The 23089-nt window shown below is 41.2% G+C and overlaps 1 protein-coding gene across 1 annotated transcript in view; it reads right to left on the reverse strand.

Moving 5' to 3' along the window:
- The window catches only part of LOC136875010 (uncharacterized), a 318959-nt gene that overhangs the window by 153762 nt on the left and 142108 nt on the right, over positions 1–23089 (reverse strand). Inside the window, exon 4 of the mRNA XM_067148729.2 lies at positions 11363–11430. Within this exon, the coding sequence (XP_067004830.2) occupies positions 11363–11430 (68 nt within the window). The remainder of the gene's footprint in view (positions 1–11362; positions 11431–23089) is intronic.

Here is a 23089-nt window from a genome sequence, read left to right on the forward strand (position 1 = left end):
TTCTGAAATCCACCTGGTTAATATAAATTTATAATCTACAGAATTAAAAAAATGGGTACCATTTATTGTTACAATCTCATAAGAAAAGGCGAGAAGGAAACTAAGAATCCATGATTTTCTTCAGCTTATCCAATTTATTACTCAAATCGCTGGAGCCAAACCAGTTAATTTTCATTGTTGACTGGAAGTTGAAGGCTGGATGTCCTTCATGATTCACGTGAACTTTTATGTAAAAATTCCCCACTGGGATCTATCAAGATTCGAATCTCGGCTGTTTGGCTGGAATGCTGGGAGCTAAGTCACAATTTATAATTCCTCCACCTCCTCCAAAATAACTGTAATTCTATAATAATTTCTCCGTCAAAACACGGGAAAACGTCTTCAGGGCTGCTGACAGCGTGGTTCGAACCCACTACTTCCCGAGTGTAAGATGAGAGCTACATGACCTTAACCGCGTAACCAACTTGCTCAGTCATTGACAAGAAGAGGTTTTCCCGTGGTTTACCATTTTCACATCAGGCAAATACTATGGCTGTATCTTCATTAAGGCTATGTTCACTTCCTGCACAGCCCTAACTCTTCCCTATACCGTCATAGCCATAAAGACCTGTCTCTGTCGGCGTGATGTAAAATAAACAACAATAAGAAAAAAACATTCGTCAACGGATAGGAAATTATATTTTCACTCATTATTTAGAATTTCTTTATAGGACTAATATTAATGTAGATTTTAAAGAATTAATTTTCAGACCTTACTGAAAGATACCATTTCATGATTAATCGAATGTTAATCGGGTTTACACAGTATACTTGAAAGCTTTATTTAAACTGAACACCAAAAATTGTTGTACTTTGCTCTCTCAGTTCCTAGAACGATATTTATTTCACTGTCAGTGGAAACAGTAGCAACTTTGTCTTCCAACCCCCATTCGCGAACTACATCTTCAAATTCCTCTGTGCAGTTAGTGGCATTGTGGTATTCTCTATGATGTTTAACTTGTAATGTTGAATGACGATACTTCACATTTGAATCAATCCAATGAGCTGTAATCCTCAGGTAGCTACTGTTAGATATGGAAGATCAAAAATCCTCCGCGAGATTAAAAAATTCTGCTTGTTTCAGTTCATCTAATAATTTGACCTTTCTACGTCATACAACTTGTCCCTCTTTTTTGTTACCGTGTCTCTAGAGAGGAAATAGTAAGCGAGAAATGAGAGCTTCCCGCAAAACCTCTTCAATACCACGATTAGAGATAACTTATTGCGGCCTTCTGTCCTGCACAATCCACTAATTTATTTGGGATTTTCATTTTCTATATTAAAGTACACAGGTTCTACTATTAGGTGCTCCGGCGTTGACTGAGAAGATTAACTTTGCTTTACGTCGCACCGACACAGATAGGTCTTATGGCGACGATGGGACAGGAAAGGGCTAAGAGTGGGAAGGAAGCGGCCGTGGCCTTAATAAAGGTACAGCCCCAGCAGCATTTGCCTGGTGTGAAAATAGGAAACGACGGAAAACCATCTTCAGGGCTGCCGACAGTTGGGTTCGAACCCACTATCTCCCGGGTGCAAACTCAAAGCTGCGCGACCCTAACCGCACGGCCAACACGCCCGGTCTTGTAGAGACATTGATAGATTCAGGTACACTTTGAAAGGGATGAATATGTTTAAGATGATATTGAAGACTACTTGTACTTCACGCATAACGTTTTCCCGCATTTCTTACAAAACACTGTTTTTCTGTCTGTCACCTTACAACAGCCGTTTAGTTTAAGTCCGGAAAATTCACCAAGTTTTCCTCGCATCGGTTCATAAACATAAACACAAACCTTGAATGCGAATATAGGCCTATACTGTCTGCTGTATAACAACCACACCCGAAATGAGGATTCTTTACGATCCCCACATCTTTCCATTATGCCGCCTGACTGTATTTTTTAAAGGGTCCGAAATACTACAATAGTATAACAGAAATATATGAACATCAGCTCACTTTAATGGCCAGTCCATCATACAATAGCTGAGGCTAGTACACCAAACGGCAAATAACAATGCAATACACAGGTTTTGTCCCAAAAAAGAGAAAAACAATTGTTTTCCTTCACCACATTACAATTTTAATCGGTTCGATAACCGATTAAATCGACAGCTCTAATTACTATTATTATTATTATTATTATTATTATTATTATTATTATTATTATTATTATTATTATTCCAACTGTAACGCCTCTCTCTAGTGGTAGGCAACACCTTAAAAATCGCACTATACAAATATTATCGTCCTGTGTGGTTTATTGCATCGAAGGAGTTCGCTTTTAATTTTGATAGAGTGCACTCTTGTGAGCTGTTCCTGCGGTCTAGTGGAAGCGAACTTCACTATTACTGGGGAGGCCAGGGACTTTCATCTGAGTCTAAGGGCTGGTTCGAGGTATTCTCAGCCTACGCGAGAACAATTGAAGAGTGATCTGACGGTGAGATAGTGGCCCCAGTCTAGAAAGCCGTGAATAACACCCGAGAGAATTCGTTACGCTGACCACGCGTCATCTCGTAATCTACATGCCTTCTAGCTGAGCAGTGGTCATTTGGCAGGCCAAAGACCATCAGGGTGTAACGCATAGATATTTTTGCGAATAGTGCAGTGACTCGTTCTTCATTCGCTACTCATGGTGCAATTTAAAAATCTGTTTTGATCATTTGGTGATCTCTGATGATGACCACGTTTTTAATAACACCTTTCTCCTACAGAATATCCTCCTATTCAGGGATAGATCCTATTTTCAAAATCCACTTTCCATCGCCTACTGAAGAAAGGGTTTATGCTAGTCCTAATCAAAAACTGAAATGCCATATGGCTTTTAGTGCCGAGAGTGTATTATGTGTATCACATGTTCGGCTCGCTAGGTGCAGGTCTTTTGATTTGACTCCCGGAGGCGACCTGCACGTCGTGATGAGGATGAAATGATGATAAAGACAACACATACACCCGGCCCCCGTGCCAGCGAAATTACCCAATGATGGTTAAAATTCCCGACCTTACCAGAAATCGAACCCGGGACCCCTGTGACCAAAGGCCAGCCCGCTAACCATTTAGCCATGGAGCCAAACACTACACCTAATATTTTGCTCACGCGAATTAGATGGTGTGTAATGCTGTCGATGATTTGAACAATGTAATGCTTTCGTGACCTCGATGTATCCCTATACCTACCGAGCTCTATAGCTGCAGTCGCTTAAGTGCGGCCAGTATCCAGTATTAGGGAGATAGTAGGTTCGAACCCCACTGTCGGCAGCCCTGAAAATGGTTTTCCGTGGTTTCCCATTTTCACACCATGCAAATGCTGGGGCTCTACCTTAATTAAGGCCACGGCCGCTTCCTTCCCACTCCTAGCCCTTTCCTGTCCCATCGTCGCCATAAGACCTATCTGTGTCGGTGCGACGTAAAGCAACTAGAAAAAAGAAAAATAACTAGTATCCCTATATCATATCGCATATGAGTGACATGGTTTACAGAATTTCTTTGCCATCCCGAATCCAGGACATGTGAAGTTTGAACATTAATTTCAATTCAGCAGTGACGTATGAGTCTTATTTTATTGTCAAGGAAGGACATTCTCGTTCCAACTGCATAGCGCTACACAAACCATCCTGTCCGGTGATGAATTGATTCTGAAGTTTCATTTGCATTGAAATTAAATCAAAATCAGCATTGGCTAGGCACTTTCTGTGTTGGGGTCGCGTGATATGAAAGGAGATACAGCGCTGTCAGTTACTATCGCACACGTAACTGGATACACTCACATGGTGATATTAATGACAGAGACCTGCCTCACTGTCACGTTATGTCTACCAATAAACCTCTGTCATCACTGATTCCGTGTTTAAAATATTATACACAGAGGCTATAAAGAGAATTTTCAAGGATTATGTATATCAATAATAATTAACTGTGTCAAAAATATCAGCGAGGAAATGAGATGACCCTAATAAATTCTATACCACTCAAATGCTGTTTTAACTAAAGGAGATCCATTTAGTCTGCGATTGGCAGTTTTGTGCTTCAATATGCTGGTCCTAAAATTGGAGATGGTGAAACGCACTGCACCCGAAAACTTTTAAATTGAGTCCATTAATCCGTCACTAGACACCTCGTGGCCATGGCCGTTAAGGAGTCAAGTCTCTGACACCGAGGTTAGCCGGTTCGAGTCCCGTTGGTGAAAAAAATCACCTTCAATTTCCAATTACTAGATTGGGTGCCAAAAGCCTGAATTCAATTCAGTTCCAAACCTCTCCCCATGTTAATATGGAATGAAGGCATATAACGCTGCTGATGGTAAATCGTCGGTCGGATGGGGACGTTAAGCTTTTGAGCAGACCCCTTGCAGTTATTCGGCAGGAGTAGACTATGTACTGACATCGGGTTTCACACTCTCCCTACCTCCCCCTCCTCCTCATCATCATATAACAAGACGCGCAGGTGCCTAGGGCGTCAAATAGGAAGACATGCACCAAGCGAGCCGGACAAGTTCTTAGACACTCCCGGCATTAAAAGTCACACAATGAATACTGAAAGTTTACGACTGCATTGTAATCGAAGTCAACTTCCAACCTATTAGGTCGTGTTACGTATATTTAGTACGTGTTGAAGGGATGTTAAGTACAGAACAAAAATGGCCAACCAGACACCAGTGGGATCCGAACCCACAACCTCCCGATTTCGCGTCTTAAACGCACTATACAGTGTGATGGTGGTAGTGCCAGACCTGTAGCTTACATCTTTTCCAACAGAACAAACATGTCCTAGGCCACCATACCTCAACTGGTAGAGCAACCGACGCGAAATCGGGAGGTTGTAGTTTCGGATCCCACTGGTGTCCGTTTGGCCATTTTTGTTCTGTACTTAACATCTCTTCAACACGTACTAAATGTATGTAACACGACCTAATAGGTTGAAAGTTGATTTCGAAAAGCCACACACTATATAAATAAACTAATCCGTAACCGAGCGTGATTTAATTTGCATAGTTGTGAAGGTGGTAACTTCCATACATACAAGTACGGTCGAAAATCTACGTGTGAGGAACAAAACATAACAACATAGTACTTTATGGCCGGCGTTTCGATGGCTATAGAGGAAGTCCTTCGAGCGTCGTCCAGTTGGGTTATTAGCTTCCAATGTTTCAACGAAAATTGCGCCCGGCATTTTCATGGATCATGCCGGGGTGAGTGACTCAGACGTCGAGCGCTGGCTTTCTAACTCCATCTCCGTACGTTTCACCCTGGCTCAGTCCGATGGTATTTGAAAGTGCTTAAATACGCCACTCTCGTGTTGGTAGATTTATTGGCACGTAAAAGAACTTCAAAGAAACCCCCATGGCGCAACAGCCCCGATGTTCCAAGCGACTGCTGCTCAGCCCGAAGGCCTGCAGATTTCGAGACGTCCTACGGTCAGCACAACGAATCCTCTCGGCCGTTATTCTTGACTTTCTAGACCGGGGCCGGTATCTCACCGTCAGATAGCCCCTCAAGTCTAATCATGTAAGCTGAGTAGATCTTGAACCAGCCCTCAGATCCAGGCCAAAATTCCTGGCCTGGCTGAGAATCGATCCCGGGGTCTACGCGTAAGAGGCAAGCACGCTACCCTTACACTGCAGGGCCCTGCTAAATAACTCCTGTGGGGCGCTGCTTCCTGCACCTCGGCGTCTGTGGAAACTATGAATAATCAGTAGGACGTAAATCCAATATGATGATGATTATTTATTTATTTATTTATTTATTTATTTATTTATTTATTTATTTATAGGGTTCACTCTAATACTGACTTCCAGAGAAAGAGCAGATCCTTAAAACTGCCGGTTGCTGTGAATGGTTGATAGCAAGGAACCCCATTACACCACACACACGGTAAATTACTTCTATATTCATGGTAAATATTCTATAATTTCAAATTATATAATTAAATCTAAACAAATCAGTGTAGTCGTGAGGTATAAGAGGATCGTGCATCTCTCTTACTTGGAGGACTCAGGTTCCAAGGATTTCATTTCTTGACTAAGAGTTGGAACGGGTGCACTTTTGTGAGAGCTATCTGGTGTGAGAGGCAGTGGATCCAGTCATCAAATCCAAGCACTACAGTTGAAGAGGTCGTCACGCTGATCACGCGTATTTCCAACATCTCTAGCCTATCTGGCTGGACAGCAGTTTTGTTTTAGTAAGACGACCCTTGTTAAGTTGTATACGCCGCGGTTTTGTGACTCAGAATAAGTCTTTCATTTCCTTCGTGTGTTATGCCGCGCGTGGAATTTCGAGCATTAAAACTGGAATGTATGGTAAATTTAGTTTCACAACTTTGCAGCTATAAACTATGGTTAGTTCTTCTTCTATCTTAATCTGTTTGCCCTCCAGGGTTGGCTTTCCCTCGGACTCAGCGAGGGATCCCACCTTTACCGCCTCAAGGGCAGTGTCCTGGAGCTTCAGACTTTGGGTCGGGGGATACAACTGGGGATAATGACCAGTACCTCGCCCAGGCGGCCTCACCTGCTATGCTGAGCAGGGGCCTTGTGGAGGGATAGGAAGATTGGATGGGACAGGCAAGGACGAGGGAAGGGAGCGGCTGTGGCCTTAAGTGAGGTACCATCCCGGCATTGCCTGGAGGAGAAGTGGGAAACCACGGAAAACCACTTTCAGGATGGCTGAGGTGGGAATCGAACCACCTCTACTCAGCTGACCTCCCGAGGCTGAGTGGCAGAGCCGGGAATCGAACACGGACCTCCGGGGGTGGCAGCTAATCACGCTAACCACTACACCACAGAGGCGGACACTATGGTTAGTTAATAAGTGATTAAAAAAGAAGAAGGATGAAAATATTCTTTCGAATTTGTTTCAATAATCGGTGACGCCATGGCGAGAAGTGGAGCTGAGATCCCCCAAAAACCCGGGTGATTTACATTTAATTTACGTCTTCTTCATTTCTGTCAGAAAGACGGCCTCGCGGCCGTTCCTCCCTAACGGACCGTTGATTTATTATTATTTTTTTGGTTTGTTTTACAATTTGCTTTACGTCGCACCGACAGAGAAATGTCTTACGGCGACGATGGGATAGGAATGGGAAGAAAGCGAAATTGGTGTTAATTAAGGTACAACCCCAGCATTTGCCTGTTGTGAAGATGGAAATCCATGGAAAACCATCTTAAGGGCTGCCGACGTCCGTCCCCGTAGTGTAGGGGGCAAAGCGTCCGCCTGTCACCAGGCGGCCTCGGGTTCGATTCCCGGCCGTGGCAGGGGTTTTTAATTTTAAATGATTAATATCCCTGGCCTGGGGACTGGGTGTTTGTGTCGTCCTTAACGTTGCTTTACTCACATTCAACACTCTACACTTCCGCAATTTCAACTACACGCAGGTTCATATCATATGGTGCAAGTAGGGGCAAAGGATCTCTATAGGTCGACGCCCCGAACAAATAGCATTTAAAAAGAGGGCTGCCGACAGTGAGTTTCGAACCCATCATCTCCCGAATGCAAGCTGATAACTACGTGACGCAAGCCGCGCAGTCACTAGCACGGTGATACTTTCCTGAAAAGAACATGATGAGGTTCAAAGTTCAAAGTTTTTGGTAAGGGAGAGACGCGTTAAAGCGAGTTTCCAAAAGGGTTGTTGAATGTTATTTCGTCAGCGTGCAACAAATCACCCTTATTGTGTCACTTGTAGGAGTACAGGCAATGCATTTGTAACCCCTGAGCAGAGAGGCCACATGGAGAGTGACACGGCCAATGTAGACTCTCATTCATCAGCCTCACCTTACTGTGTCCTCCGGAGTGGCTTTACATACAGGCAATCAGCCGGGGAAAGGAGAAGTGAAGAGAAAAGTACGGAAGGAAGCAGTGTGAAGGAAAGATTGCCCTTTGTGCTCGCACAATGTTTCACGTGAAATATGAGGACCCTACAATAGCATGACCTTTTTTAAAATCTACGGGCTATTTAAGTATGTTCACTGCCTATGTAGAACAGAGAAGTAAAGCCCAGGGTTATCTCATTGAATACATCTTTTTGGTACGGATTTTGAGGTAATTTGTATTTCATTAGATGTATTAATACAGGATTGAAAGTTTATTCCCTTAATCGGTTATTTTATTGAGGATCCGTATCCCAATATCTGATTACTTTTTTTAGGATTTACATCCTAATGTGAAGTAATATTTGTAAACTCAAGTTTTAAGAAATAATGTTATTAAACATAGATTTTCTTTGCTTTTGTTGTCTTGTTTTATTACATATACTGTATAACGTAATCTGAAGTTTTATTGTTTTTCGTTCTTAATGTTATAATCTGTACATTAATTTCACGTAAACAGTCATACGGAACTTAGTACTTTTCCGCCTGGCAAACCCAAGTCTTAACAGAGTCTTGTAGACTTACGTGACTGTTAATATCGTGATCGTATCCACTAGACTTCCAGGTTTTCTTTCCTTTTCGCTAGGGGTTTTAAGGTCACACTAACATGTTTGCATCAACAGTGGGATAGTAAACTACCAGAAAAGAGAATGAAGCGGCCGTAGCATTAATTAAGCTACAATCCAACATTTGCCTGGTGTGCAAATGGAAAACCACGCAAAATCATCTTCAGGGATGACGACGGTGGGGTACGAACCCACAGTCTCCTGTATACAAACTTACAGATGCGCACCCCATACGACACGGCTAACTGTATCGGTTGCAGTTTTTCATAGAATTTGAACCGCATGGACGTGGTTTCTCGTTTCAAGAATCCTACATGCAATGGATGGGGTTTGGGCCACAACCACCTTGGTCAGAATCCAGTGACAATGCCATTCGGCTGCCAATCTCCCGAAATGTTAGGATATTCATGAGCACTTAAAATTCACCTTCCAAGATCTTTCAACGTTATGGCATCGTCTGGAGTCGGGAACGGTATTGCAACAATCCAAATGGAATGCGTTAACAGTCCCGATGGATTGCATTGAATGCTTCTTCTCTTAAAAATCAAAGTAAGCTTGTAGTTTTAAGTGACAGATGATACCGTCGTCATACTCACGGGACCTACACTTTTACGAGGATTCAGAACCACAGGGACATGATTTTTAATTTTAAAAGCCTACATGCATTGCCAGGCCAGTCAGCCATACCGCCCAATCTTCTTTTCCACCTTCAGCCGTAATGCGGCGTATGTTCACGGCAGGGGCGTATTACATCGTAATTAAGGGATTATTAGCCCGTAGGTTTGCTTGAGGAATAAATGGTTTGCTATTATATTGTGGCTAGCTATATTCGTTATTATCCGTCATGTCTGTGTCAATTAGTAGTACAGATTACGACAGTTTTTGAATGCGACGTAGCTGAATGTACTGTACTGTGAAATGAATTTTTGTGCCACTAGAGCTCCGGGCGGAGGTAGGCCTAGGTGACAGTTGCACCAAAATTTCCGCCCGCTCGTTTTGTGCAATTTCAGGACATACTTTCTACTACCAATATGGTGTTTTTTTAACGATGCAAATGGAAGCGGGGTACCAAGTGGGGTTCGATCCTCCCTGTCAGCAACCCTGAAGATAGTTGTCCGTGGTTTCCCATTTTCACACCAGGCAAATGCTGGAGCTGTACCTTAATTAAGACTAAGGGCGCATCCTTCCAACTTCTAGCCCTTTCCTATCCCATCATCGCCATAAGACCTATCTGTGTCGGTGCTACGTAAAGCCAACTGTGAAAAGAAAGAAAAAAGAAGAAAACAGTACATACCCTTCTGACACCTAATCTGAAGCCGCGAAACTAGCAGCTGTGAGTGTAAGTTAATATTTCCCGTCTTTTACCAACCAGAATCTCAGTGTAACTACAGTTGGAGCGGCTGAAAGCCATGAGCGATCTTTTTCCTACAACCTGATGAAGATGTCTCTCTCGAACTCAACTCTCCTAGTTCTCAAAACTTCCCCGAATGCTCGAAATTACCTCGACCCTCAAGAACATTGTGGTATTCTATTCGGGCACGAGTTAAACTTGACCATCTCGGAAGCTGCTCATGCATTCTGTAATTATCAAGCATAACGTGGGATAACGTCCTAAAATACAAAGAAGTGAAACATATCACCCTTGAAAACCGGAATAATATCTTTGTGTTGTCAGTTAGGGGTGAATTTGAAGAGAGAGCAGATATAATTTATTACCTAACATCTTTTTTTTTGCTAGGGGCTTTACGTCGCACCGACACAGATAGGTCTTATGGCGACGATGCGATGGGAAAGGCCTAGGAGTTGGAAGGAAGCGGCCGCGGCCTTAATTAAGGTACAGCCCCAGCATTTGCCTGGTGTGAAAATGGGAAACCACGGAAAACCATCTTCAGGGCTGCCGATAGTGGGATTCGAACCTACTATCTCCCGGATGCAAGCTCACAGCCGCGCGCCTCTACGCGCACGGCCAACTCGCCAGGTACCTAACATCTTCAACATACCATAGTAAACACGCTACTATTAGAAGTATTTCATTGTTTCCTATTTTCAGATTATGGTTCAATATCATCTTTGCCTGTGAGAAATGTGAATACATTTTCTAAAACATGAAAAAGGTTTCCTATGGACTGAGCTGGCTAAGCAGTACAGTTCATATAGCCGCAAGGTTACATTTGGGAGACGATGGGTTCGAAGCCCACTGTTGATAGCCTTGGAAATGATGTTGCGTGGTTTCGTCATTTTCACACCAGGCAACTATTGGGACTATACTTTAAAGGCCACTTTTCCCAGTTTTAGCTCATCCGTACTTAAGATCTGAAAACGCAGTTTAGGGTAAATTAATTCAACACTTCACAAAATATGCATTGGGAATAATATTAATAGGGTTCGATTGTAATTTACAGAAGATACGAGATTATAAAGTTAAAAATTTATATAGTTAAAATTTATATAGTATATTTAAAATATAAATACCATACTGTGATATAATTTCACTAGTGAGTGTATACTATCGAACGAGTACGTAGGATAATGAGGAATACAAAGTTTTACCTTTAATGAATCGAGTGCGCAGTTCGTTTCAAAAGAAATTCCCAAAGGAAGCTTTATTGAAAATGGAGAAATTCTTGTCACATAAAATATTTAAGAACATACACAAAGCAAATTTGACTTTCGGCATTAGAAATCTGCCCTAGTGCAAATATTTTACTTGCGACTTCCACTCATGTAGGATGCCTTTAACCTTCAATACCCATGTATTCTTAATCTCTGGATTATATTTTCTTTCTCGTTAAGAGATAAGCAGCGTAAATTGCAAACAAGGAAACCAAAAGCAGATAGGTAGATGGATAGACAGGTAGATAGATCGATGGATAAACAAATGTATTAAAAATCTTTACTTACTTTCTTTGTACTGCAAGACGTTGGAATGCTTCTCATGGATCACCACACAACGGAAGCAGACGCCCTTACTGGAACAGAGGTAAAATTGATAATGAAACACTACAATGAAAGTATAAACAGATTTTTCTTGAAAACGTGTATGAATTTACAATAAATTTTAGATTATACCCTATCATATTTTAATTACGGTTTTGCAAAATTTTCTTAAGTACATGGATACACTAATTTTTGAAAACTGTTGACAAATTGCCTCGCATAATTTATAACCATATGTTGATAGGAATGGTTATAAATGGATACTCAGATAACTTTTCAATGAGTTATTATAAGAACTAATTAACATGAATGTTCGCATGTGATTAATCCAAGGATGCAAATGATGGCTATATGAATGAAAGAGGTTTTGAGAGAACATTTACTGCTCCTTTCATAGTAATGTTAAAAAACCCACAGGATACAGCTATGAACGGTTAACAATTCATTAAAAGACATTCAAGGTGCGGTCAGGGTCGCGTAGTTGTGAGCTCGCATTCGGGAGATAGGGGGTTCGAATTCCTCCGTTGTCAACCCTGAATAAGGTTTTCCGCAGTTTCCCCATTTTCACACCACGAAAATACTGGGGCTGTACCTTAATTAAGGCCATGGCCACTTCCTTCCCAATCATGGCCCATATAATTACACGTACACACAGTGGTACATGCCGGAAAATGTAGCTACATAATTGATGAGCTGAACGTGTCCTCGGACATTTTCCGCCCTAAACACCGTACGTTTAAAAGAGAAAACCCCTATCGATTTACTGAAATGTCATGAGTTTGTTGTATTTTTGTAACAAACTGTCAACATTATCTACTACATCGTCCACTACTTTATGCAAAATTGAAACCGCAAGAGCGCACGACTTATTTTACAGTAAATTAGGAGAGACAGATTATATCTTGACCTCTGCTTGAGAAGTTAATTTCAAAGTAATAAAATCATAATTATTTTCTTTCTTTAATTCATTGAGAGATTTGATTGAGCGGTACGGGTCGTATAACATGGAAGCTTATACATTGTCTACGGCAGTTCAGAAACACACTATCTGCAGCCCAGAGGATGATTTTGCATGGTTTTCCATTTTAACACCAGGCAAATGCAGGGTTTGCATCTTAATTAAAGGCCAAAGTGTTACCTTCCTAATCCTAGCCCTTTTCCCCTCAAAACCTTCAATGTGTTAGTGCGACGTTAAACAAGCAGCTAAAAACCAAAACCAAACCAAAACAAACAAACACGAATACAATAACGTATTAAAGCATTCTTCATGAATTCATGGTTTTATGAAATATCAGTTATTAGAGAAATTAACATCTCATGGATATTTATATGTATATCTTGAAAATGCAAAAACGTTCAGCTAGTTTGTTGGACACAGGGATGTAAGTGAATGCTTAAAAAATATACATTCCATTTCTTTTATAATATCAAACTCGTTGAACTGACTGGTTTGGAAACGAAGTTATTAAGACAGTTATAAATTTGTATTGAAATGTAACATATATTAATACGAAGAGTCTATCCTATTTCCTCGATGTAAAATTTCAAATGATAACTAATATAATAAACCCACTATTCAGATATTCTGTATTTTATTCATAAACACATATGAAAACTGTCGAAGGAACAATTGCAAGTTTTCAGAACAGATCACAAAAATATAATATATTCTGTATGTGGGATTTGTGTATAATTTGTATATATTCTAGCAATTAATGGTTTTAGTTAAGTGCTGTGCGTTGGAACTCCTGCGGGACAAAATTATGGCTCTTTGGTGTCTCTAAAATCCATAAAAATAGTTAGCGGGGCGTAAAACTAATTCATTATTTATTATTGTTACCTATAAGATATTTACAGACCAGGTACGAAATGAAGCATTTGAATGATCAGTGATAATTTAAATCGTGTTGCAATAATAATAATTTTTATGTCTCAGAAACTATTTTCATGGTTTTTCAGAGACTCCGAGGTTCAGGGATTTAGTCCCGCAGGAGTTTTAACGTGCCATAAAGACAAGGACGTGAGCTTGGAATCGTAGCCACTATCTGAGAAACATAATAAGGTAAGCACAACGGCTGACTACGCTACTGATATCCATAATAATAAGTAACTTAATACCAGAAGAACATTATTAAAAAGATATTGTACAAGACTATGCATGAAAGCCAAATAGAACGTTAAATGCTCTCTTGGTAAGAACTAATCTAAATGCCTGCGGGAATGTTGATAGTGCAATATTTTCAGATGAATCACGTTTCGGGTCTGGATACACCGCCCTTTCTTAAAGAAATACGAAGATACCTACGCAGTGCAAACAGACAAATGTTCAAAGGAAACTACGAAAACTCATCGTATGGGGAGGTGGCCTTATAAAAAGATATGTAATAAGATGGGAGTAAATCGCACGATGGGGCAATTTAAAGCCTTTTGTACTTCCCAAATGCTCACGTAGCGTACCTTGAATTTATCAATGTACAGTACATGACAGTTCACGTTTGTATAATAACCTCTGAACGGCCGGAAACAAACAATATTAAATTACTAGAGCGCAGGTTCAGCTCCTGGATCGAAGTTCTAAGCTTGCATTGGGTCTACAAGTGCTTGGAAATAAACAGTATTCAAGACCTACAGTTTTTACTCAGTCCTTGGATCAGAACACTATCAAGATAACCATCAAAGGTGAGTTCTAGAGAACATTGAAAACTCAAAATTCTGGATCGGCACGTCTCCACAATCGAAGGAAATTTATGGGGCGTAACGTGCAGCCCCAGAACAATAAATGGTATGAGAAAATATCGGAAGTGTGTTGAAATTAATATTCACAAAATATAACCCTTGAGTTTCCTATCAGAAGATCAGATGCACTTTTGATTACCTCTGGTAAGGAGAGAGTAAGTGCGGTTCCTTGGTTTAAAGGTCAGCGTCGGGGTCTTATGTTCAAAAGGTCCGGTTTTGATTCGTGGCCGGGTTGGGGAATTTAATCGGTCTATTCATTTCTTCTGACACGGGGACTTGGAGTGTTCGCACACTCCTATTTATATGCACACAATATACTGCATTACCACACACCACAGAATCATGTAATGGTGAATACTTCCCTCGTCCGTTTGGTATCAAGAAGTTAATGATATTTGCTTTACATCCCACTAACTACTTTTACGGTTTCCGGAGATTCCGAGGTGCCGGAATTCAGTCCCGCAGGAGTTATTTAACGTGCCAGTAAATCTGCAGACACGAGGCTGACATATTTGAGCACCTTAAAATACCACCAGACCAAGCCAGGATCGAACCTGCCAAGCTGGGGTCAGAAGGCCAGCGTCTCATCTGTCTCAACCGTCTGAACCACTCAGCCCGGCATTTCACGGATTCATGCTTCGTATTGGCTACTCAGAAAGTAATATCCCCAAGATCTCTATGAGTAGTGAAAACATCTTGGGAAACTGGGCAGTCTGAATGACTACTGAAGTAGCCGCGCTGGGTCTGGAATCGAAATACTGAACATGGATATAATTGTGCCCCCATGTCTCATACTGGTCAACCTGCCAGTGAGGTGGTTACGCAGTACGTGTTCTGTAGCTGGAATCTTGTAGATGGTAAATTCGAACCTCACCGCCGTCAGCCTTGAAGACGATTCTCCGCGGCTGCAACTCAATTAACCCTTTAGTGCCAAAGGCTGCTAAAGTGAGTTAATCATTTCATTATTCTTCTTAGCTCGTTTCAACACCTTAGCATAATGTGTAGTTTGTTGTTTTCTAAACAACCTATGCAACTCTATTTTCCGTTCGAATAGGATAATTGATATATTGACAAATTTATTTAATTTATTCCAAAATGACCCATATCATTGAGGTTAAGAAAATTAAAAGTTGGAATAAGCAAATCATCTGTGCCCCACGGAATAGTTAATTTTTTATTTGAATATTATTCTTGGAAATATAAAAATACATTTATTTTTATACCATTTTGGGTTAGACTTCCAGGGAGGTATAATTAGCACAGTAGCTTGGCTTCTGGCTTTCTCCTCAGACGGCTGAGGTTCGATTCCTGGTTTGTCCTGAAAAATAACCTGAAAAATCACGTGGTGTCAGGAAGGGCATCTGGCTAAAGTCCAAAATGACTTAAGTGGCTCCAGCGATCCCAGAAATACCTGGCATATATCAAAAATATCAAAAAAAGTTTTTTACATCCATGTTCCATCTTAAATTTCATTTTATTATTATTATTATTATTATTATTATTATTATTATTATTATTATTATTATTATTATTATTAATTTATTGTATTTGTCACTCTTTTAGACAATATTCAATAAACAGGAAATCACGTCTCTTAAGATATATAATATTCGTCCTTTTTCAAAAATAATTTTTCACTTGGGGCCTATATAAACATAATCTCAATCAGTATTTTTACTTCTAAATTATAGTGGTATGTAATCATATTAATTAATTGTTAAAATAGAAATGTTTATGCATTAAACTATATAGTGGGTTAAGGCCATGGCCACTATCTTTCCTATCCCAATGATGTAAAAATTCTGCCTACTTTAGTGCGAAGTCGAACAGACAGTAAAATAAAAATGGTGGTTCTAGTCGAAGTAACGTGAAGCTGTATTCTTAAAGGAATAAAAAGAGGTCATTACGTTAATTAGTATCAAAGAGCTTGTAATTTACTGAGTCAGCACCAAACAAGCAGCTCTTCAAATCTTTTCTCTCTCTAGTCAAAAAGATATTGGCTCCTTTACAAATTCGCAGGGTGGCAATTTACTCTTCTGGGGGGCAAATATTTGCTTTCGAATCAATTACTGCGCCACTGATCAGTGTGGGAGCTTGTTAAGTGGTGAGGGGAGGCGGGGCGGACACAAACAAGTCATAACAAGGCGGAACGAGCAGTAACCGCGAGGTAGACGACCTTCCCGCCAGCAAAGTGCCCCTCCATCTCCCAGTTTTTTGTCAGACCTGCTAACTGGCTCGGCAAGAAATTTCTTTTAGTTTTGACTTATAGATCATCAATCCCAAGACAGGCTCTCCCTACTCGACGAATGAAGATTCCAGGAAACAGATTTTGAAGCGCACCGAGCGAACTGGCTGCTCAGTACGAGCTGTGTGGCAGCCACGTGGTGGAGAGGTAGCGTGATTGCCCCTTTTCCAGAGGTTCATGGTTCGATTTCCACCCAGTCTAGGATTTTTTATTCTGGATTAAGGGTTTCACTCAGCCTCGTGAAACTAAGCGAGGTGCTGTTGATATGAGAGGCAGCACACCCGGTCGTGAAGGGCAAGTAATATGGCCGAGGCATTCGTCATGCTGACTACACTCCAATATATTCAGGCCATCAGTCTGAGCACAGTCAGTTGTATTTGTAGACCAATGCCATAAAAGGCCTACGTTCCATTTTGTTTGTTTGTCTGTTTGTTTGTTGCTATGAGTTGTATACCTTGCATTCGGGAGATGATGGGTTCGAACCCCCTTCTGTCCCTTCGTCAGACCTGAAGATGCTTTTCCGTGGTTTCCTAATTTCACACTAGACAATTGCTGCATATGTGTGGCTATACAATCTTCTTCTATTTTTTTCTACCGCTTTTCCCACACCTGTGGGGTCACGGATGCGAACTGTGTCGCACATGTGGATTTGGCCATGTTTTACGACCGAATGCCCTTCCTGACGCAAACCCTATATGGAGGGTGTTACTGTGGTGGTTGGTACTGTAGTGTGTTGTGTGAATATGAGGAGGAAAGTGTTGGGACAAACACATACACCCAGTCTCGGGCCAGAAGAATTAATCAGAGGCGATTAAAATCCCCGACCCGGCCGGAATCGAACCCGGGACCCTCTCAACCGGAGGCCTCAATGCTGACCATTCAGCCAATGTGTGCTTATATAATACTATAACACTAATTCTTTTTTGAGCACCTGCCCCTTAGCAAATACCACAACCGTTTTCTTCCCAGTTCTGCCCGTTATACTATCTCATCGATGGCGAAAATCTGCTGCCCAGTCAGATGGCCTCTAGACATCGTCAACTTGGCGTCAGACGCATTGCTAGGCTTTCTCGAACGGGTCCGCTGCTACTGTATTCACATCCGATAACTCCCCAGGTGAGGTGAACTCACGAGGCTGAGTGAACCCTGTTCCAGCCGTCAGTGGACTACCTGAGAGTCGAACTGGGGACGTTGGGGACAAACTACAGTATCGACAACTAATGTTAAACTTTAGTTTTATGGATAATTCCTGGTGAATTCTGAAAGCTTACAAGCTATAAATAGCGGGGACAATAATGAAGATATAGTATATTGAACTCATTTCCTTTCCTAACTGGGATGCTCTCTAAACAGGATATTCTGTAGATACTGAACATTTTCTCTTAGCATATTGAATTATTTCGGTTATGAAAATATTTCACACATGTCATATCATAGAGTAAATCATTACAAGGAATATGTTATTCGATTTCTTCACTTACTGCAAACATTTGACATTTTTTCTTTTAGACGATAATAATAATCATCATCATCGTCGTCGTCGTCTACTTCCAGGATTTTCCTACACATTATTCGGCTCAGTACGTGATGTGGATATGGCTGAGTTACACAGCCGGATGCTCTTCCTAACGCCAACCCTATGATGGGGATGTGTTCATTATTATTTGTATTTATGCGGCGTGTTCTATAATGAAGATAATACGAACACAAGCACCTAGTCCCTAGCCAGAGGAATTAATCATACGTAGTTAAAATTTTTGACCCGGCCGGGAATCGAATTCGGGGAACTGACCATTTCTGCGTAAGAGCCATGGAGGCCATTAGGGTAGTGGAAGGTAAAGTCTTAAACTATTCGTAACCTCGTCACTACGTGAGATAAAGTAGTTATATGGCCGGCTGTTTTCGTCCCCAAGAATGAACCGGGGACTCGTTTTGGTGTAGGCTGACTGAATCCAATGGCCAGATTGAAAATATAATTTCTAAATTTTATGACTCGCTGACACGAGGCAGTCACTACTACTAATACTACCTTTGTAGCATCGACGCAGGCAGGTGTTATGGCGATTATGGGATAGGAAAGGTTTAGGAGTTGGAAGGGAGTGACCCTGGCAATGATTAAAGTACAACACCAGCATTTGTCTGGTGTTAAAATGGGAAATCACAGAAACACCATCTTCAGGGCTGCCGACAATAAGGTTCGAGCACGCTATCTCCCGACTGCAAACTGACAGCTACGTGAATCAAACCGTGCAACCATTCACTCGATACTGCTACGGCATGCATCTGCTGTTTATTTCTTGGCACTTAGTTTAAATTTTAGTGTTAGTTCGGTGAAGGAGGTTAATCTAGTGAATATTTAAGTAAGCTGCAGGAGACTATTTACATGCTAGCAAAGTGCTAGTGTTATCTGTAGATATTGATATTCAGCTCACATGTCGAGGGACAAGGTGAAGTCTGCTGGTGCTATTGCCTTGATGGCAATATGACATAAGCAGTCATTTTCCGTTGACACTTCTATCACCAAAACAAATTTATTAAGTATCGCTGTTTTTGATAAATGGAACACGTAGAAAAAAAATAACAACAATAAACAAAGAAAGTATCTCTAAACTACAAAGAGCATACAGACTCACTTGGAACAGATATAAAAAAATCCATGTCCCGAAATGCAAAATTAAGTCATTACAACAATGTAATCACGCCTGAAGCATTATATGCATCTGAAACACAGATAATTGGGGAGCAGATGATTCATTAAAGATGTAGAAAACAAGAAAGAATAATCTTAGGGAAAATTTTTGGAGCAGTCTGTACAGGGGAGGATTCTGTTTTTTTTTTTTTTTTTTGCTAGTTGTTTTACGTCGCACCGACACAGATAGGTCTTATGGCGACGATGGGACAGGAAAGGGCTAGGAGTGGGAAGGAAGCGGCCGTGGCCTTAATTAAGGTACAACCCCAGCATTTGCCTGGTGTGAAAATGGGAAACCACGGAAAAACATTTTCAGGGCTGCCGACAGTGGGGTTCGAACCTACTATCTCCCGAATACTGGACACTGGCCGCACTTGAGCGACTGCAACTATCGAGCTCGGTGGGAGGATTCAGGATGATAAAGAAATCTCATGACCTGTACCAACACTCAGAGAAAATCTCAGAACATTTAGGAAAAAACGTTTGAGATTTTACGGACGTATTCTCCGAATGAGTAATCAGACTGACCGAAACAAATCTGAACCTTGCCCTATTAATGAAAAAAAATGGCTGCTCGAAGTTGGAAAAGATCTTCAGGAAATAGGCATCACAGATGACATTGTGTTAGACAGATCCAGGGTCAGAAAATTAATCGACAATCACCGCTTTACACACCATCCAAGCACTACCGCCAACAAAACCTGGTCAGAAGATCGCAAGAAAAACCGCAGCGAGAAGATTAAGATATTTTGGGAGAAGGAAAAGGCAACATAATCAGTTAACTAAGTTCATGTGCACTCCTTAGTCCGGCGTAACGAAGAAATTAATAATAATAATAATAATAATAATAATAATAATAATAATAATAATAATAATAATAATAACGGTTTTAGGCCCCATTGTTAGTTTTATGGTTTTCGGAGACGCTATGGTTCCGGAATTTTGTTCCAAAGGAGTTCTTTTACGTGCCAGTAAATTTACCAACATGATGAACTTTCAAATACTACCAAACTGAGCCGAGATTGAACCCGGCAACTTTCGCTTCTACGGTTAGAGCGACTCAGCCCGGCGATGTGGAGAGACTGTTAAACAGAAAACAGAGAGGAATAATACCATATATATTTCACCTCCTAAGTGAACTCCGCGGGTTTTTTGGCCGAGTTTTACAGTTGGATGCCTTTCTTGGCACCAACCTATGTTGAGGGATGTGTTAAACATTGTGTGTTTCTGTGGCGGTTGGTGTTGTATATAGATGAAGATGTGTTTTAAGACGAACACAAACACAGGTAGATGAATTAACTGTATGCAGCTAAAACACCCGACCCGGTCTAGAATCGAGACCCGGTCCCTGAGGACATAACGTCACTATGCTGAAGGAGGCGGACGATACAAGCAAAATATGTACTTAGCTGAGATAACTTCGACGTGTAATAGAAACTGCCTCGGGAGGTCAACTGAGTAGAGGGGGTTTCGATTCCCAACTCTGCCATCCTCGAAGTGGTTTTTCGTGGTTTCCTACTTCTCCTCCAGGAAAATGCCGGGATGGTACCTAACTTAAGGCCACGGTCACTTCCTTCCCTCTTCCTAGTCTATCCGCATACAACGCCCCTGTTCAGCATAGCAGGTAAGGCAGCCTGGGCGAGGTACTGGTCCTCCTTCCCAGTTTTATTCACCGACCCAAAGTCTCAAGCTCCAAGACTCTGCCCTTGATGCGAGTCCAAGAGGAAAACGAACCCTGGAGGGTTAACGGATTAAGAAAGAAAGAAAGAAAGAAAAACTACACAATATAAATCATATATGAAAATAATGTACAAAATACTTCCATTAGAAGCATTCCCACCCTCCAGTCTCCTTACAGTATCAAACTATTAATACAATTTTGTTGCTAACGTAGAGAATTTCGATTGTATGCAATAGCAAAGTATTATGCCTAAGGATATTAATTGTGCATTAGCCTCCTTGGCAATTCTGTCTGAAACAATAGTTCTGCTGAACTGAAATTTGACAGACATTGAGGTCAGGTACCTTCATTATCTGCATTACATTATCTACTTATATATATTGTGTATAAAACGAAAATCCGAGGGCTGGTTCGAGGTCCACTTAGCCTTCGCAATTAAAACTGAGGAGCTATCTGACGGTGAGATGGTGGCCCCGGTCTAGAAAGCCAAGAATGTTTTTTTGCTAGGGGCTTTACGTCGCACCGACACAGATAGGTCTTATGGCGACGATGGGATAGGACAGGCCTAGGAGTTGGAAGGAAGCGGCCGTGGACTTAATTAAGGTACAGCCAAGAATAACGGCCGAGAGGATTCGTCGTGCTGACCATACGACACCTCATAATCTGCAGGCCTTTGAGCTGAGCAGCGGTTGCTATGGCTTTTATAAAACGAAAATTTCATGTGGGATATAATTGATTGAATTGCTGGGCATAAAAATTTAAAAATCAGTTCATGTACGCAGAATATTAAAAAAATGTATATACTGCATATATCGCGATCATAGCCACGGGGCCTCCAGTTTTACCTGGAATCCGAACCACGGGGTCGTGACTTCTCACTTGAAAAATCCAGCATGCATATACCAAGTAACTAAATACACACCTAAATAATGTAGGTCGTACACGATTCGTGATAGTCTCTCTATTATTTTTCTTGTATTTAAATAAAGACGCAGCTTCACTCCTTGCGGCTTTGTTACGTGAACATAAGTCAGACTGTAACAGTCACTAAATCCAAATCCAAATATTTCACCGTGCCTTGTCAGATGTATTCATCTAATCATTTTTTCCTTATTCATGAAAGCTTCCAGTTTCCTTGCAGTATCACAATGCGAGTGTGTATTGAATACATGTTTGGTAACATAGGGAATTTCAAAAGTTCAGAACAGGGATATAGATAATGTTGTCCTGATCAGTCGATGCACCGAACTAAAATTTGGTAGGCATTGTTAACTTTAAAATATCTCGAGTTGTTCACTTTTTATTAACACCATGTTAATGAGCAAGTGAATTAACATTGCTATGTTTGTTGATAATTTAAGTATTAACCTAGATCATTTTAGTTTCCGGTTACGCCTCTCACTGCTTTTCATCTACTCTTGGATAATATAAATCAACTTTTAGATATTCAAACTGAGTCATGACTGGCATTTAAATGATAACCCAGATTTTGAAATTTGCGTTACTGAATAGGCTGAATTAGACAACATTTGAGTCAAAGTTTCTGAAAATGTCAGCTAATAATGAAAATGAAAATCCACAGCCTGTTTCCAGTCATTTGACTGGGTTAGGAATGGAATGAATGAAGCCCCGTTCTAGCGGCGAGGATGGGAATTGTGCCGGCTGCCGAGGCCTGTCGCACTCCTCTGGGGCAATGATTAATGAAATGAGATTGGAGAGTGTTGCTGGAATGAAAGATGACAGGGAAAACCGGATTGCCCGGAGAAAACCCTGTCCCGCCTCGCTTTGTCCAGCACAAATCTCACATGGAGTGACCGGGATTTGAACCACGGAATCCAGCAGTGAGAGGACGGCGCGCTGCCGCCTGAACCATGGAAGCTTTCAGCTAATAATAATAATAATAATAATAATAATAATAATAATAATAATAATAATAATAATAATAATAATAATAATAATAATAATAATCGTATGGCCTCAGCTACCGTGTGCAGACATTTCAATTTGACGCCATCTGGCTGTCTGCTCGTCAATTTCGACCTTCCGTTTTATTCTAGGCCTACTAAGTGGCAGCAGATTAAATCGAAACTCTCTTGGGTGTCTATGGCTGAGATTTAATGAATTTTGTCGGGTAAACACCAAATGTGTCCGCCTCCGTGGTGTAGTGGTTCGCGTGATTAGCTGCCACCCCCGGAGCTCCGGGTTCGATTCCCGGCTCTGCCACGAAACTTGAAAAGTGGTACGAGGGCTGGAACGGGGTTCACTCAGCCTCGGGAGGTCAACTGAGTAGAGGTGGGTTCGATTCCCGCCTCAGCCATCCTGGAAGTGGTTTTCCGTGGT

The sequence above is a fragment of the Anabrus simplex genome, chromosome 1 (genome assembly GCF_040414725.1).
Source record: "Anabrus simplex isolate iqAnaSimp1 chromosome 1, ASM4041472v1, whole genome shotgun sequence".
Classification (NCBI taxonomy): domain Eukaryota; kingdom Metazoa; phylum Arthropoda; class Insecta; order Orthoptera; family Tettigoniidae; genus Anabrus; species Anabrus simplex.